Source organism: Panicum virgatum, chromosome 2N (genome assembly GCF_016808335.1).
Source record: "Panicum virgatum strain AP13 chromosome 2N, P.virgatum_v5, whole genome shotgun sequence".
In the NCBI taxonomy this organism is placed as follows: Eukaryota; Viridiplantae; Streptophyta; class Magnoliopsida; order Poales; family Poaceae; genus Panicum; species Panicum virgatum.
Genome location: NC_053146.1, coordinates 46,958,967 through 46,977,794, shown reverse-complemented (window position 1 = coordinate 46,977,794; position 18,828 = coordinate 46,958,967). Strand labels below are relative to the sequence as shown.

Genomic DNA, 18,828 nt, shown 5'->3' with positions numbered 1-18,828 from the left:
TGAAATGAATGTTCTTTCCTTCACGATAAAGTTGTAGTCCAACAAAAGTATTATTTCAGTGATGGTCTTGTTTAACTCAATTTAATGGGCAGTCATTTATGGAGTAGTTCAAGTATGTACTTTACTTCCTAAAATGAGCTGTGTTGGGGTGTTTGATTTCTAGACCCGAATTATAAGGATATGTTCGAAATTTAATTCAAAAGTTATGAACATGAACTGATACTGAAAAATTTATATCTAGCAGACAAGATACTCTAGAATCTACTGTGAACATTTCAGATTTTAACAGTAAGGCATCTAAGCATGAAAATTCATCTACTCAGATCATGCTAGGAACTTCATCAATTTGTACAGACTGCTAGGCATGGATTCTGGAGCTAAAAATTTAACAGCCACAACTAGACATGATATGTTCAGTACTGATAATGTTTCCAGAATTAACCTATGCAAAAAACAGGAGATTTAAATTTGACAAAAGTTTACATGCATTTGACAAACTTAATTTCTACAGGGAGTTCTGCATAGCTTCTGGACCTCAAATTTTTACCAGAGCCTAGATTATGCCTAATCATGCTTCAGTAAAAATATAAAGCCTTAAAACCAGCAATACATTTACTTATGAATTAAACTATGCACGGGCTTGTATAAAGATTTAAAAAATAAAAAGACCAGTATAGCATGTCAAACTTTTTCTACAGAATCTAGTCATCCTTAATAGGCATAGAACAGAAAATCATGGTCATACATAAACTATTTTATCCAGAATGAAAATAACAAAACCAGCTATGATAATGCATGCATGGTATATATCTACAGTTCTACTGATCGACTGGAGCTCAAACTTTACAGGCATGAACATATGACTAAAACAGAGTTCAACAAACAAAACTAGATTTTTATAAGCATAAGAAATATTTATCATGAAATAAGCATATTTAACAAGCAATAAATACCATATATAGTAAACCAGATCCAAAATTTCTCAAACTTGCGCAACAGTAAGGATTTAGTGACATGCATACACATAAAAAGTTTCATACCTCAATCACTCTTATTTCTACCAGCATTAATATATGAGCAAAGCTAGTAGATCTAAGAATCTTGGATCTTTGAGCAAGTAAAAGGCTTCCAAATGAGTTCAAACTTTTACCAGAGACTACTAACAGCACTAGGAACCATCTAGCCAAAAACCAAACATAGTTACTGAACAAAATTCCTAGAACCATTATGTCCAATTTAATCTAATCATTTTCCTAGATTAAAATGCAGGTAGAAACTGAAGATGTGCATGTAACAAAACTTGTAGATTTTGTCGCAAAGATTCCATAACATTTTAGTTTGCATTTTTTTTCAAATTTTCTACGATTTTCTAAGAATTTTTGAAGTTCACAAGATTAAAACATAGGGTGTTCATGTGTTTTTGCGCTCAGGCCCCTAAAAAGATTGAAATCTCTTACAGATATACCCCTAGACCGACGTACCCTCGCGGAATCCGGCCGATTCTGGCGTGGTCCATCGCCGACGGCGAGGGGGAGGTGGGGAAAAAGAGTCACGGGTCTCTGGCGAACCTCTGGATGGTCGGAGCTTGGCTCGGGGTGGTCGGAGGAGGCGGCTCGGCGGTGAAGCAGAGGTGGCGGCGAGGGTTTGCCGGCTCTGGCGACCTCTAGTGAGCTCGGACCGGTGCGACTGGGCCTGGAAGCTTCCCTGGAGGTCGAGGAAGACGGGACGGTGCTCGGCCGGGGCAATGTGGGGGTGGAGGTGGGTCATCGGCGGCAGAGCAGAGCTCGGCGGCAATGACGGAGGGGCGATAGCCCGGCCTGGGGTATTTATAGGCCCAGATCCTTAGCAAGGAAGGCAATGGGAGCCTGGGGAGGCTCGACCGGGGCAGGGGTGCTCGGTCGGCGAGGTGGCGGCGCTGGATGCATGGGCGGGCGGCGTGGCGGCATGAGGAGGCGTCGGGGACACGTGTAGGCGAGGGGAACGGCCAGGCAGGCGTGCTTGGTGGCGAGTGCAGAGTTCTGCGGGTCCACCGGCGGCGTAAGGCGCCAGTGAGTGGAGGCGACCGGGAAATCAGAGCATAGGGACCTTTCTGCAATTTCTAAAATCTCGAGGGGCCTATCTGTAATCTAAAATTTTCTCTAACTTAATGGGTTCAAATGAAAAACTTTTCACTACCAAAGTTGTGTAACTTTTAAAGATCTACAACCTTTGTTTCAGGCAAATTTCCATTTGAGCTTCACTTTTTCAATTATTCCATAATTACACATTTGCATAAAAGGGCCTCGAGTTTTGTTTAACATTTAATTGAATTTGACTGAAAGTACTATTAGGCACATGTCATTTAAAGTACTAGAATCAGCCCACTAGCATTTATGTGCATGTCTTGAAACATGATTTGAGTTGAATTTAAATGTTTTTGCCCTCACATGTGTGGTTTAACATTTGGGTGTTGAATTTATTTAAACCTTTCTACTTGATTTAATTCCTTGTTTTCACCTCTTATGTGCTAATTTATTTTAGTTGTACTGCATTTTATTTTTTAGACACCTAGGGTGTCACAGTTGTGCCAACCTATTTGGATCACCATTATAAAATTTGGGGACATGCTCTATAGTTACTTTCTTAAACTCCCTCAGCAATCGGCAACATTCTTAATGATGAACCCGTAGAATGTCATCCTTGCACTCATATATGCCGATCAACTGATTAATCACCAACATGAAATCCCCAAATATCTCCACTATATCAGCTCTAATTTCTCGTAACAGCCAAACTCCCTTCAGTAGGGCTTGGTACTCAGCTTGATTGTTAGTAGCAATTGCTTCTATCGGAAAAGACATTTCAAAAGTTACCCCCCGAGGTGACACCAGTACTATACCAATACCGGATCCTGCTCCACATGATGAACCATGGAAGAACAATGTCCATGGAACAAGATCAAAAATTCCTAATTCTGGCCCACAATGCTGACAACAATTAAAATCAGACATGATTTGTCCCTTAACTGCTTTGGCCGATTCATACCTCAAATCAAACTCAGTCAAGGCCAAAATCCATTTTCCAATTCACCCATTTAAAATCGGCAAAGAGAGCATGTACTTAATCACATCATCTTTGCTTACCACAACACATTCAGCCGATAATAAATAATGTTTAAGCTTAGTACAAGAGAAATATAAACAAAGACATAACCTCTCAAAGGGAGAATACCTGGTTTTAGCATTCAGAAGTCTTCTGCTGACAAAATATATTACGCGTTCTTTTCCCTCAAACTCCTGAATAAGGGCCGATCCGATAGCGCGTTCATCAGCTGATTAGTAGAATTTAAACGGCTTGTGCTTTTGAGGCAGAATCAACACAGGAGGCGATGTCAAATATTGTTTGATCTCTTCCAAAGCCTTTTGCTATGCCTCTCCCCATACAAACTCCTGACCGGCCTTCAACTTCAATAATGAACTGAACGGCTGTATTTTACCAGATAAATTAGAAATAAATCTCTGCATAAATTAATCTTGCCGATCAATGATTGAAGTTCAACTTTTGTTTCTGGAGCCACCACCTTGTTAATTGTTGTAATGGTCTTCTGACTAATTTCAATCCCTCTTTCATGAACCATAAATCCCATAAACTGACCAGTCGACACACCAAACGCGCACTTGTTGGGATTCATCTTCAACCCATGCTTTCTGGTGCACTCCAAAGCTTTGCGCAAATCAGCTAAATGCTCACGATGCCCTTGGGATTTCACTACAACATCATCAATGCAAATTTCTACAATCTTGCCAATGAGCTCATGGAAAATATAATTCATGGCTCTCTGGTATATAGCTCCAGCATTTTTCAAACCAACGGTCATGACAATCCACTCGAATAAACCAACATGCCACGGGCATCTGAAAGCAGTCTTATGGATGTCTTCTTCAGCCATAAATATCTGATTGTATCCATCATTACCATCCATAAAATTAATAACTTTGTGTCCTGTAGCAGTATCTACTAGCATATCGGTAACAGGCATCGGGTAACCATCCATCGGTGTAGCTTTGTTGAGATCCCTGAAATCAATGCATACACATAACTTTCCATTCTTCTTGTACACAGGGACCACATTAGATATCCATTCAGCATATCTGCATTGCCTAATGAATTTTGCTTCTATTAACCTCGTGATCTTGGCCTTTATATCTAGCAAGACTTTAGGATTGCACTGCCTTGCACTCTGCTGAAATGGCCGATACCCAGGTTTGATAGGTAACCGATGCTCAACAATAGATCGATCCAATCCAGGCGTCACATAATATTCCCAAGCAAAACAATTCTTATATTCTTTGAACAATTTACCAACTCGTGTTTGTACTTGGGATCTAATTTGGCACTAACGAACGTCAGCCTTGGTTTGTCACCATCTCCAATGTCTACCTCTTCTAATGCATCGGCCGACGTGAACCTGTATCCCAGTTTACCATCATCGTCAAGGAACTGATCCATTAGACACCAACTGAAAAAATGATTGCTTGGATCGGTGGTAGCATGACAACCATGTTAACTGGTGCAACCGACGACCCAGGATCTTTCCGATCATCGGCTCTTGGCTTGACATGCCAAACTTCCGATTTGACTCCCCTTTTCTTGAGAGGCTCTTTTCTTTCTTCCTCCAGCAACTCCGTCTGACAAAGCCTCTGAACCCATCTTTTCTGCGATCTGGTCAAACCCGCTGGACACTACTGAGGCCGATCAATATTATCATGAACTAGCTCTCTATCTGGATCCCTACGCATTGGATGATCATCTTGAACTCTGTCTTTGGCCATCTACTCCAGCTGTTCGTTTGCAGGAGTCCTTCCTCCTACAGGATCACGTAGCATGGTCCTGCCCCCCAGCCGATCATGCAGTAAGACCCTGCCCCCTAGCCGATCATGCACAGGAATGCATCTTTCATCACCTCTATCCCTGACAATCAGCCCTCGAGTCTTCTGGTAGGCACGTGGCTTCTTGTATGATCGGTCATCATGGTAGAAACCATTGCACTCAGGACAGTTGTCCACTGTTGCCAGAGTCAACCTTTCCTCCCAACAGTACACAAAAAAAGGACACCTCCAATGCCCTTAGTTGCGCCGTGCAGCTTCTTCTCTGTACTGTCGCCTTTCTTGGTCACGCTGGAACTTATTTAGCAACATCTGAGATGTGACCTTCTTCTTTGGCGCCACAGAGCCCTCAACTTCTTCTTGCGACTTCTTGCCTTTGACTTCATCGGCCAAAACCTGAGCTTTAGGGTCAACAGCTCCAGATTCTTTGGCCGATTGCAATGTGAGCACCTTTGTTTGCAACGCGTTCCCCTTCCCCCCAACATCTACCATGTTAGTAGAAAATGGGTGCCCATCTATCTTCATTAGCTTCTTGAGCGGCTCAAACTTGAGTCTGCCCTGATCAACAGTCAATTGTATCTGTTGATGAAACGCTTTGCACTCGTTTGTGTCATCAGACGTAGCATTGTGCCACTTGCAGTACTTCATGTTCTTCAGCTCTTGATATGTATGGATCATGTGATATGGCTTCAACTTAATATGTCCCTCCGACAACAACAGATCGAAGATCTTGTCAGCCTTGGTGATATCGAACCCAAATTTTTTAGGTTCTTTGTTACCAAATGGACATGAGATCGGTTTCTTGTTGTTCTGGATCCTCAGCCGATCCCACCATCTGGTCATCGTTAGAATAAGAGAAATATGAACAATTAGCAAAATTAACATTCTTCTGAAAGTTACTCCTCTTCTGCTCATAGGATCTGATCTCTCTTGTCATCCTGTGAGCCATCTGACTGATACTGTCGAACTCTTGGGAAGCATACTTTTCCTTAATGTGTGCCAAGAGCCCATGGAAAGCAACTTCTGCTAGCTGTTGATCAGACAGAACTAAGTTATAGCATCGGTTCTTGACATCCCTGAACCTCTGGATGATGGAAGCAACCGATTCATCATTTCTCTGCCTCAAACTGGTCAAATCTGTCAGCTTCATCTCGCACACGCCAGAGTAGAAGAACTGGTGAAACTGCTTCTCCAGATCGGCCCAATACAGTATAGAATTGGCTGGAAGTGTGGTCAACCACGTAAAGGCTGATCCTGACAGGGACATAGAAAACAGGCGCACCTTCAATGCATCGTTATGCGCTGCTTCTCCACATTGCATGATAAATCTGTTGACATGTTCCACTGTGGAGACCTTCTCTTGCCCAGAAAACTTAGTGAAATCTGACAGCTTGTACTTATGGGGCAGTGGGATCTAATCATATGCAGACGGATAAGGCATCTTGTACATGACCTAAAAGGATCTTGATCACACAATGTCGTAGCCTAGAGGGGGGGTGAATAGGCTTTTCTTCAAATTTTAGCACTTAACTCTGCTGGCAGTGCCTGGACCAGTCAGACCGGTCCACCAGACCTGTCTGATCAGGCAGACAGACCAACAGCAGGGTTAACTCCCCTTCTCAAGCTTGAACCTATATGAAGCTTGGAATGTATATTTTGTAGAGTATTTCTATCAATATAAATAGCTCCCTGCACACAAGTAGAGCACACCCAAGTAGATCGAGCGGAAGCACAATTCAAACTCAAACACTATAATGCACGGTAAGTAAAACAAACCAAAATAAAGATTATGCAAGAGAGACACGATGATTTGTTTTACCGAAGTTTGGATTCACTCCGTGCACCCACGTGTGAATCCTAGTCTCCGTTGAGGAAGCTTATGGTGACCCCAAGGTCAAGCTATCTCCTCACTCCACTATAAGACCATGCGCCCTCGTGGCACACAATCGCTACTGCAACAAACTTGTCGCTGCTCACCACAATCTTGGGAGCTAGCCGGCGACGCCTAGCCGTCTAGGAGTCAATGTTCCAAGAGTAACAAATGCTTCAATCGAGTTGGCCAACGCAACCACAAGTGCTCAAAGCTCGGGATGTTTCTCTCTTACTCAAATGGCTATCTAGGATTGGATTCACTCAACCCAACTCAAGGATTCAACTTGAATCAAGCAACTCTCACAAAGAGATGTTGGGGAGGACTCTCCAAGTGCTCATAAGGCTTTCACAAGTGTTCTGAATGGAATGGCATTAGCATCCCCGAATGAGTGAAGTCATGAGGTATAAATACCCCCTCTCATAAAACTAGTCGTTACCCCTATCAGTGTTAGACCGGTCCCTCAGACCGGTCGGTTTGAATTAAAGGCGTTAGAGGCTTTCTCTGCCCAGATCGGTCCCACTCTAGCTTTTGCAATTTTAGCTCTCTCTCTCTCTCTCTCTCTCTCTCTCAGGCTAAATTCTCTAGGTACTGCTATGAGCACTTTTGGTATTGTCAAACCCCTCTGATGTTGCATCCCTCTTGATAGTACGGCATACTTATACTCAAGTGCACAAATAAAATATACAATTATCACAATTCTCACTTGAGCTTCGCATTATGATCATGCCGACCTTTCTTCGATCAATACCGTGAGGGCATCAACATCTTCATTCTTTAAACATACCCGCTTTGAGCTAGTGACTTTGAATCTTCAATTGCATAGGAATGAAATTCAATATTGATTCACAAGTCACCTTCTTCACTTGAATAATGACACTCTTCAACATAGAGCTCTCCATGACTCTAGGATCTCCGGCCTTTGACCCATATCGGTTTCTTAGCTCCCCTCAAGCCTTCGCTTGCGTGGCCTCTTGAAACACATCTCTCGGTCCTCCACCTTTATCCTAGCCATCCATCTTGAACTCATGTTGATTTATGTCATTCATGAAATCTTTTTTTATCAATTTAAAGTCTCGAATCAATCACATATGCAAGCTTTCCAATTTGAGACATCATATATGCATAACTCATGTCTCATTTACTTTTGCCTTGCTTGCTTCTTTTGTTAATCACAATTTATGACAAGTTCTTCCAAACTTGAGACTATGCACAAGCATATCATGTCTCATTCACAAAACCTTTACTTGTCGCTATGAATCCCATCATAATTCGAACAAGCCGTAGCAAATATTAGAGTCATCATATCAACCATGAATACTTTGCTCTATCTTTTCCTTTCTCTTGTTATGCTTGTCCCTTTGAATCCCATCATAGGTTTAACAAGCCTTAGCAAATATTAGAGTCTTCATATTCATCATGAATACCTTGCTCTATCTTTTCTTTTCTTCTTTTGCTTGTCACGTATATACAATGCCAATGGGATAAAACACACTTTGCTTGTAACACATGAGCCATCTCATTTAGTACCAATTTCTCAATTAAGTTCCTGCTCATAATTTCATGCAAACAAGTTAGTCCTTTAATCGTGTTGTCAATCAATACTCCAAAACCCACTAGGGGCCTAAATGCTTTCATGAGCGTGTGTTGCTTTGGCCTTAATCCAAACTGATCTCTGATCACCTCAGCAATCTTGGATGTCTGGTCAACCTATTGACCAACTACTGGTGTTGGATGTGATGGTGGTGGAGTCATCGGCAAAGCAGCCGATGCGGGTTGTGGAGTGGACGGAGCCATCGGCTAAACATCCGATGCTATCTGCGTAGCATGTTGAGTGATCTGATTGGATGGTTGCTAATACAGAACCATCTTATTGCTAGTGTTCGCTTGCGGTGACCCCTGGTTAACTTGCTGTTGTGCCACAAGATATAGGTACGGCACATTCACATGGCGGATAGAACAAGCTGTCGGATCATGGAACACCCAGTTGACTCCATTGCGGTGAGGTAACCTTGACACGAGGATCTTCGTAGGAGTCATTGGTTGTATCAGTGTCGCCAAACTTTGCTGATGAGGCGTCGGCCTGAAAGCTGACACGTTACCTGATGGCTGAGGTGCTGATGCATTTGGCAGCATCGGCTGTGAAGCCGATACGCTATCTTGCTGTTGAGTCGGCTGTGGAGCCGCCGCGCTTACTTGCTGATACGTCGTCTGTGAAGCCGACGAGCTTGCTTGCCCCACTGTAGATGGAATAAAGAATTCTGGAGGCATACCAAGACCAGTGGCAGGGTCCCATCCTACAGGATACCCTGCCATGAAGCCCCCTTGCACAGATGTGGTCATTAGTGTAGAGTTTGTAAACACCGGGCTGAACTGAGGTGGCACTGTTGAGCTGATCGGCTATGAAACTCCAATGCTCCCTTCTGTTTGACTCTGGGGAACAATTGGAGGCACTGCAGTAGCCGATCCGGTAGGGGCGAAAACCATCTGACTAGCTTGCTGGTAAGGTGGTCCCATGTATCCTTGTAATCCCCATTCATGTAGTGTCTTGACCACAGCATTACGAAGAGAGTTGGTCATGACGTTAGAATGGTTAACAAAAGCTTGTCCGACTACCTGATGCACCATATCTAGTATCCTGTTCTCACGCTGTGCCTCAGTCAAGGGTTGGAGAGCAGGCAAATCGAACTTTTTGATCACCTCTCCAGTCTTGGTCGCACTGAAAGACTTGAGGCATTCTTGTTCATAGGCCTTTGTGGCCTTAGCGAGCTATGCCTTCTGATCATCTTTCAGCTTGTCCTTGTCCACCGGGACGTAGTTGTCCTCGTTGACTTCAGACTTTGACATGTTGATTCTTCTGGTCCCATCAGGCGTGCCAAAAGATGTGTTGACGCGAAAAGATCACACACCAAGCCCGAGCGCACCGTTCGCCAAGCTCATACTGCACTCTATTCGAACCAAGGCGTGCCGGTCAATTTGACCTGTAAATTGACAAGGAATCAATAAACAGTCAAATTCAAGAGCGTATCGGCTAGATTTTCGAATAACTCCCATGCAACGTATCGGCAAAGGTGCTCCCGATATAGAAAACGACAACATATCGAACGGGATAAACGTGTATTAACGGCGATCTAAAGGAAATCGGCAAGAAACTGCCGATATCGGTGGCAACAGACGGCTAGATCTAACCAACACATGCCAGGAGACGATGCACAGACCCACAAATGTATGGATCTGAGCAAAGCTAAGCTCACAACAAATCTAATCGGCTCTGCGAGTTTTTTTAACGTGACAGCGAGAGAACTAACAGACGATTAAACAAATTATGAGCCAGATAAATTGTGAATAGATCTAAATGAGAAAACAACGATGTGCCAGAGATCAAAGCTCAGATAAATTTGATAACTTTTGAATAAATCTGAATGAAGCAACAGCGATACGCCCAGAAGCTAAAGCTCAGATTTACTCGGTAAACGAACACTTACCAACAAACCAAGTCGCTCGAATGTGAGGCATCCTTGATTAGCTTGAAAGAACTCGCAGAAAAGAAAATAGTGAAGTCGCCGACAGAAAAGTAAATTGCAAGGTAAAGTAAAGGTTTGTTTGTTGGATGTGTATCAATCTTCTACAATGACCAGGGGCACATATTTATACTCCATGTTAACCGAGTCCTAGTCGATCACGGCAAAACACAATCTTGACACAAAATAAAAACTACTCTAAACAAAATATCGCCTGCCAAACCGGGGCCCAACAAAATCTAGTCAACTTAATCTCCCACCGGTCAACAGGAACTCCAAACGGCGAATCATCAGCCTGCAAATCCAACGCTCCCCTCCAACAGCAACCTTCTCTCCTTTCCAACACTCCACCTTGACACGTGTCAAAATCTGGTGTCAACAAGACGGGCAACAAAAAATAGGGTAGGAGACTTAAGGACAAAGGCACAAAGCACGTTGTGTATTGCAGACTATTAGCTCCCCAATCCCTTGTACAACTTTTGGCACAAATCTTACTTGCTTTAGAAATATATACATATGTTCATACAAACTTCTTATATATATTGGCTTGGGCTCTGCAAAATTTCTAGGTCCGCCACTGCACGTACGCAAATCTACCCATATGAGCAAGTTTTCCAAGATCTTCTCAACATGAGCAAGTTTTCCAAGATCTTCTCAACAAGTCTATTATAAAACATCTTGAGAGTAACTTCTACAAGTAAGTTTTCTGAAAACTACTTTGAATAAGTTTTACAGCGAATTTCTTATAAAACACATTCTAGAAAATGTCTTAGGAAACCTTTTGAGAAAATAGGGAAGGCAGGCGTGTGCTATAGTGACTTATGCTTGTAGCAGGTAGGGAACCGTAAGTGGAAAAGAAAGATCGAAGCTATTTTCTTAAAAGAAAAAGGAAATAGTGTTTTGGCTCCCGTGCTAGTCTATAATAATACTATGAAAGTTAAAATAATTGAAATTCTTTCTCACCAAGATTAGACTCACCGTATCTCTCACAGAGGTCTCACTTATCAGGCCAAAAAGTTTGACGAAAGGAGGTGGAGACCTATTTTTTATCAAGAAAAATATTTCTACCGAAAAGCTAATATTTTTTACACTAGCAATTTTCTATACCCACCTCTTGTACCCACGTATTACTTTTCTTTGGCACACACTTTACTTTATTTTGCATATGCCCATAATTTGCATCATTACTTGTTTTAAAAGGATAATAATTGATATCATTGTTTATAGAAGGAAAAGAAAGACGTGTATTATTTTTGAAGGAAAATAAATGATATCATTACTTGATGGAAGGAAAATTAAATATGTACATGTGGCACGTTCTCTCCACTAATTTTCTTAAAGTGAAAAAGGAAATAATGTTTCGTCTCGTGTCCTAGGAGAAAATGGAAATCCTGACGTCGTCATGAGCTTGTGAGAGGGAGGACACCAAGGAAGGTGGTATATGGGCCTAAGGAATAGTGCAACACGTCATATGGAAACACTTTCGTCTTAACTTAAAATGATGATTTGAACTTCAAGTGATACGATTATCAAGTTTGAGAATCTGAATCTGTATTTTGTAAATTTGGGAACCTAGATGGGACTATGAGCCAAGGTAAAGAACTGGTAGCACATTTACTCAAAATGAAAGAAAAATAGTTTTCGAAAAAGGAAGAACACTAAAAAAATTATGCATTCCCATAAGTCACCTTAAAAGAAGTAAATCTCAAAAATTATAACAAGCTGTCTAGCCAGTATACAAAGCTGCTGCTATTCTACAGACAGGGATAGCATGTCGTTACTTAGAAGAAAAGCCGGTTACACAAATTACAATCCCTTCCCACCATACAACTAGGAAGGTAGGATTATGACGGATGGCTAAAACATACAAAGCCTGCAATTATACACAGGGCTAGGATGTCGTTACTCAGAAGAAAAGTACAAGCAATCCCATTCCACCATACATAGGAAGATGCTAACATACAAAGCCGCTGCTATTCTACCAACAGGGATCCGTTTATCAGATTGTGAAGATGGCGATCTCTCGCCGGCCAGTCGCCACACCATGCGTGTAGAACAACGAAGGGCGAGTAAGAAACCAAATTACAGTCATGCCTGCCGTACACGTGTTCAGCCGTTGCGCGCCAACCAAATTTATCTGAGAGTACAAATGAGTGGAAACCCTTTCGTTGGCGTCCCGCTGTAAGCAAGCGAACACACATCCTCAATGGAACTATCACCATGGGCTGCGCTCTTCGCCGTCGTGCTTGCCACCGCCCTCTTCCTCAAAGCCATCCCTTCCCGCGGCCGCCGCCGGGCCTACAACCTCCCACCGGGCCCCAAGCCATGGCCGATCATCGGCAACCTCAACCTGCTGGGCGAGCTGCCGCACCGCTCCACCAGCGAGCTCTCCAGGCGCTACGGCCCGCTCATGCAGCTCTGGTTCGGGTCCATGCCCGTCGTCGTCGGCTCGTCCGCGGAGATGGCCAGGTTCTTCCTCAAGACCCACGACGCGGCGTTCTGCGACCGCCCGAGGTTCGCCGTCGGCAAGCACACCACTTACGACTACTCCGACATCCTGTGGGCCCCCTACGGCGCGTACCTGCGCCAGGCTCGCAAGATCTGCGCCGCCGAGCTCTTCAGCGCCAAGCGGGTCGGGTCGCTCGAGTACATCCGCGACCAGGAGGTGCGCGCGCTGCTGCGAGGCGTGCGCGGCGCGGCATCCGGCGGGCGCGCCGTGCGGCTCAGGGACCACCTGCAGATGGCGGCGCTCGGCGGGATCTCGCGCATGGTTCTGAGCAACAAGTACGTGGAGACGGACGACGGCGCGGAGGGGGGCGCCCCGCCGGCGGCGACGCCCGCCGAGTTCAGGGAGCTTGTTGATGAGTTCTTCGCGCTCAATAGCGCGTTCAATATTGGAGATTATGTGCCGTGGCTGGAGCGGCTGGATCTGCAGGGATTCGTTCGGAGGATGAAGAAGATGAGTAGACGGTTCGATCGGTTTCTGGAGCACGTCCTCGACGTGCACAACGAGCGGCGGCAGCTTGAGGGTGACAGGTTCGTGGCGCGGGATATGGTGGACGTGCTACTGCAGCGGGCCGATGACCCTAACCTTGAGGTGCCCATGAGTAGGGACAATGTTAAGGCTCTCGTACAGGTGATCCTGCTAATCTCCTTATTCCCATTTAGATCTTGTTTAGAGCATTTCCAAGAGTTTGCTATATTTTACTTGGCATATTTTGCGTTTTGTCAACTTCTAAAAAAATATGCTAAGTAAAAAAAAACTTATCTCCAACAGTTTGGCATAATTCACTTGCCAAATCCAGATCTAACTTACATCAGGAACCCTGAGAGAGAAACAAAATTATATTTATGCCCTTCCACCTCTTGAAAACTTAAATCAGGAACTCTTCTCTGTTATTTATTTCTTTTTTCACCCTCCCACCTGACTAGAAACCACGATGCCAATCGCGCGCCGCGCACGTATATTTACGCGCTGGAGGCTGGTTTTTCCCAAGTTGCCAAAAATTGCCAAGTCTTTTGCCAAACTGTTGGAGGAGTATTTTTAACGTTTTTGCCAAAAATCAAAGATGGCAACTCGATTTGCCAAACTGCTGGAGATGCTCTTAGTTTGCGAAAGTTTTTGGATTTTTGGTACCGTAGCACTTCCGTTATTATTCGGTAATTAATATCTAATTGTAGACTAATTAAACTTAAAAGATTCGTCTCGTCCGTTTATGGTTAAATTGTGTAATTAGTTATTTTTATCTGTATTTAATGCTCCATGCGTATGTCCCAAGATTCAATATGATGAGCACTGTATGAAATTTTTTGTGAACTAAATAACTAGTTTGAGGACTTGTACAGATGTCATCAGAACTGTCGACTCTTTTCACATCTAGTGGTGAAAAGACCTGTTCATGCATATTAGCGCTCATTCTTGCATCTCTTTTGGGGCTCAGGACCTGCTCATCGGAGGCACGGACACGTCCTGGATGACCATCGAGTGGGCTGTCTCGGAGCTCCTCAGGAACCCCGATCTCTTAGCCAAGGCAACCATGGAGCTGGACCGTGTTGTCGGCGACGACCGTGACGACCGCCTGGTCAGGGAGAACGACCTCCCCAACCTCCCGTACATCGACTGGATCATCAAGGAGACCCTGCGCGTGCACCCGGCGGCGCCGATGCTGACGCCGCGCCTGGCCCGCGAGGACGCGTCGGCCGGCGGCTACGACATCCCCGCCGGCACAACCGTGCTCGTCAACGCTTGGGCCATCGCCCGTGACCCTGCCCTGTGGGACGCGGCCGAGGAGTTCAGGCCGGAGCGGTTTGCCGGGAGCAAGATCGCCGCGGGGGAGACGGACTTCAAGTTCAAGATGCTGCCGTTTGGGTCCGGTCGGCGGATGTGCCCAGCATTCAGCCTCGGCCTCAGGGTGATCGCGTTGAGCCTCGCCAACCTGCTGCACGGCTTCGCGTGGAGGCTCCCGGATGGGATGGACAAGGAGGACCTGTCCATGGAGGAGACCTACCAGCTCGTACTTCCACGCAAGGTCCCACTCGAGGCCATCGTCGAGCCCAAGCTGCCGGCATTGTTGTACGCGGGGGCTTGAGCTGCTTGTACGTACGCTTTTTATCGGTTGGCACGTATCTGAAGTGGGGGAGTACGTATTTATCTGATGTTGTGGATGTTAATGTATGTTTCTATAAATTTAGTTTGTAAGGAAAATGGCCCCATTAGACTATTATTTTGTGATTTTGGTGATTGAGTAACAACGCAATCAATGAGACTAATGAGTTTGTCAAGTGAACAATTATATATCCCAGGGATGAAGCAAAAAGGCAAAGCAAAGCAAAATACAAAGAAAGAACTCAAAGAAACGCTGAATTGGACGAGTTCTGCAAGAAGCAGTTGCACCGGTTGAACCGGTGACCCAGCACCGGTCTATCCGGTAGGGGTCGGATGCACCGATGCCCTAGCACCGGAGCAGTATGCAGTGATGGTGCCAGCAAGTCAAGTGGCACCGGTTGCACCGGTGGTCCCAAATTGATGCACTGGTGCAAGCACCATGCTACGTACCAGAGAGCAAGTCAAGCAGCCGAGAAGAAGTTCTTCAGCACCGGTTAAACCGGTGGTCACCGGAGCAAGGCATCAGTGCAATGCCGTGACAGTTGCAAGGAAGAAAAGCAGCGCCGGTTGAACCGATGACTAGGCACCAGTCTAACCGGTGACAGCCACATCAGCTGTCAGAAGGCCAACAGATAGCGCAGAGCCGTGAGTGACCGGATGCACCGGTGCCCTACCACCGGTCTATCTGGTGCTTTACGCAGGAAAGCCCCAACGGCTCTCAACGGCTCTCTTCACTTGGAGGCCTATATATATGCCATCCCCCAGTCATTTGAAAATTGCTGGAGTTCAGGAACATCACACCCACACCCAAGAACATCTCCAAGCCATCCAAGAGCTTAGTGATCATATCTTTAGCCCTTAGCACATTCTTGAGAGTGTTAGTGCTAGGTTAGCTCTTAGTGAGTGAGAAAGCAAGGCCTTGAGCCTTTGTACTGTGGTTCTTTGGTGAACCAAGAAGATATCTTGGTGCGCCGGCCCCTTGGAGCCTGGTAGCTCGCCGGCACGTCATCGACCCTCCGAATTGGTGTGGAGCGGCGACGACAACCTTGTGCGGTGGACGTGGAGACCCCCATCCTTTGTGGAGAAGCACCTTAGTGGAACCCGGGATCAAGGTGACCTTGGTTAAGTCCGCGGAAGAGACTTGGTTACCGAGAAGCGATACTCTTAGTGAGTGCTTCAACAACGTGGATGTAGGTGTGCCTTTGTGGCTAACCGAACCACGGGATAAACACCCGTGTCAAAGAGTTTGCTTCCTCTATCCCGCTCTTTAAGCTTCCGCATTTCATACTAGCAATCATTGTTTGCCTTTACTTTCATAGAGTAGTTTCTTGATAGGAAAGGCTATAGGTTGCTAAATTCTTTTGGGATAGGGGTTTCACACTAGAACAACCTTAGTTACACATATAGATACCATGTTTTAGTTTCATATTATGAAATTTAGTTGGAGCTACAGGTCTAAGTTTTAAGTTGCCTAATTCACCCCCTCCCCCTCTTAGGCTAGAGTACCTGATCCGGTCTTTCAATTGGTCTCAGAGCCGGGACTCACACCTCTCACAAAGGAAGCCAATTACATTGGCAATTTGTGTTTACCGGCTCACTTGATCAGTTAGGCTTCACCGCCTAGTGAGTTAACTCTTTGGGGAAGGGATGGATTCATTAGGACCCCCTCCACGGTTCGATGACTTGGGCTTCCAACGTTGGAAGGTTTTAAAGGAAACTCACTGTTGACGGCCATAAATTCACATTCTAAGCCGTCAACTTCTCGGAAATAACATGAGATTTACATTATATTCCATTCATATTTTGTTTAATGCTAATGAGTTCCACGAGTTTTGGATGAGTTTTGATTCCAGGAACAGGTGTACCAAAAATGGACAAAAAAGGGCAAAACCCCAAGCCCACCGGCCTCTCCTAGGCCGGCCGGCCTGGCACCTCCAAGAACATGGTCTCGGCTTCGAACCAGTGGCAATGTGACACATTCATGGGGCTCGGAGTCAAGGGTTGGGTCTTGGTTCAATTGGATACACCGAAAGGCTTCAACATCCATCAAAAGGTTCACAAGGCAGCCCAAGGTCAAAAGTATTTCAAGAACCCACTTCCCTAGAAAATGCATAAGAGCAGAGCAAAGCCTCGGCAAAGTCAGAGGCCGGGATGGGCCAGAGGGAGGCCGGCCGGCCTCCCCTAGGCCGGCCGGCCTAGCAACTGCAGCAACCGGGCAAACCCAACTGTCAACCGACTCCAAAAAGATATCAGAGCCGTTTTCCGAAAGGCGACGGCCACGTGGCGGCAACCCCAGGTGGGCCGGCCTAGGGGAGGCCGGCCGGCCCCACATGGAGGCCTCTCAGGCTGAGGTTTGGCTTGGAAGTTAAGCGCAACAAGATTACCTGCTTCCAACCGACGCTACCTACAGTAACCGACAGAAACGACCTTGGGAGGGCTATAAAAGAAGGCACCACCCATCACTTCAACACACACCATTGGAGCTCTTCTCTTCCACTTGTACTTTCTAGAGTAGGTTAGTATCTTGGGAGGGCTATAAAAGGTGGCACCATCCATCACTCATCTTCTAGCCGCCGAAGTAAGCTCTGCTTTCCCGAGAACTAGTTAGGTGTTTAGTCTGATCTAGAGAGGCTAGCTCGATAGTTCAGAAGTGTATCAGGTGTCTTATCTCGCTTGTTGTCCTCCCAGCTCTACCTCTCTAAGGTTTATAATCTCTGTGTGTCACTCGGTCATTGCCTGGCCATTTATCTCACTACCTATCTGGCTTACCCCCGTCTAGTCAGCCAGTCGATAAAGCTAGTACGGTTGTCAATCGATTTACAATGCTCTTTACCATAGTGCTTCCCTGAGGAAAAATATGATACCCTGGAATACTCCAAGGTGAAGTGCTACAGCGGTGATTCTGTGCGCTTGCAGAATATCTATTCTAATCGGGCATATGAAACGCCAACAAGCACTTCTGGCGCTTGCCGGGGAAGCAATTGGCTAAAGATATCGTAGATAGTTTGATAAACTATACTAGTTTGTCGCCGCTAACCCTAGAGGGCTTACCATTGCTCTCTCTATCTTTTGATCGATGCAGAGCAGTGCATGACCGGCTTCGACCTACCAAGTAACTTCCACCCAAATCCAGAAAGAATTGGGAGAATCATGAGACGCCGCGTCGTCCCACCTCAGAAAAAGCTCACTTGGCCTATTAGTTCACCTTCCACTTCAGCATCCTCATCCATGGCTCAGAAGACTCTCTATCAGTTTTCTGCCCCGTCCAGCAGCCACATTCCTACTGGACTGAGTGTCAACCAAGCCGACAATGACAGCTTTAAGCTGAAGACTGGACTCGTAAACATGGTCCAAGCAAGTCTGTTCTGCGAAAAGGCATCCGAGGATGCCAATACCCATCTCCAGAACTTCCTGGAGGTGAGTAACACCATCAACCCCAGAGGAACTACTCTGGATGACGTCCGTCTTCGCCTGTTCCTGTTCTCACTGCTCGGGAAGGCCAAGACATGGTTCTACTCTAACAAGGAAGCTTTCACGACATGGGAAATTTGTTCAAATGCATTCCTAGCTAAGTACTTTCCAGTGGTCAAGACCAATGCCCTCCGGAACAGGATTACCGGGATTCAGCAATTTCCGGATGAGACCATCCCGGAAGTTTGGGAGCGTCTCAAGGAGTACATACAAGCATGCCCACACCATGGCATAGAAGAGTGGCTGATCATTCAGAACTTCTTCCATGGCCTGAATCAGCAAGCCCAAGACCACGTTGACGCAACAGCGGGTGGTTCCTTCCTTTCTCTCGATATTGCGGGAGCAAAAGCACTGATTGACAAGATAGCTTCCAACGAAAGTTGGAAAGGAGAAAGGCAGCCAGCCCATCCCAGGGGCGTGCATCAAATCGACTCGGTCGACATGTTAGCTGCCAAGTTGGAACTTCTGATAAAGAAGCTAGAATCTACGCACAAG

At 45.5% G+C, this 18,828-nt stretch overlaps 1 protein-coding gene and 1 non-coding gene across 2 annotated transcripts; one reads left to right on the top strand and one right to left on the bottom strand.

The window, feature by feature from the left end:
• The first annotated feature begins 12,425 nt into the window (after window positions 1-12,425).
• Window positions 12,426-15,013, top strand: LOC120660785 (dimethylnonatriene synthase-like). The gene is made up of 2 exons (XM_039939422.1): window positions 12,426-13,392; window positions 14,198-15,013. The coding sequence occupies exons 1-2, from the start codon at window positions 12,463-12,465 to the stop codon at window positions 14,843-14,845; spliced, it is 1,578 nt and encodes a 525-aa protein (XP_039795356.1). The 5' UTR covers window positions 12,426-12,462; the 3' UTR covers window positions 14,846-15,013.
• A 3,446-nt stretch (window positions 15,014-18,459) lies between these two features.
• Window positions 18,460-18,566, bottom strand: LOC120663080. The gene has a single exon (XR_005670305.1). It is a non-coding gene; the product is annotated as a small nucleolar RNA R71 (small nucleolar RNA).
• Between the last annotated feature and the right edge of the window lie 262 nt (window positions 18,567-18,828).

Excerpts from the sequence above, each read along its gene's own strand:
- LOC120660785 (XM_039939422.1), top strand. The coding sequence starts at position 12,463 with ATGGAACTATCACCATGGGCTGCGCTCTTCGCCGTCGTGCTTGCCACC. Across the intron at positions 13,393-14,197 it reads ATGTTAAGGCTCTCGTACAG|GACCTGCTCATCGGAGGCAC; the intron begins GTGATCCTGCTA and ends TTTGGGGCTCAG.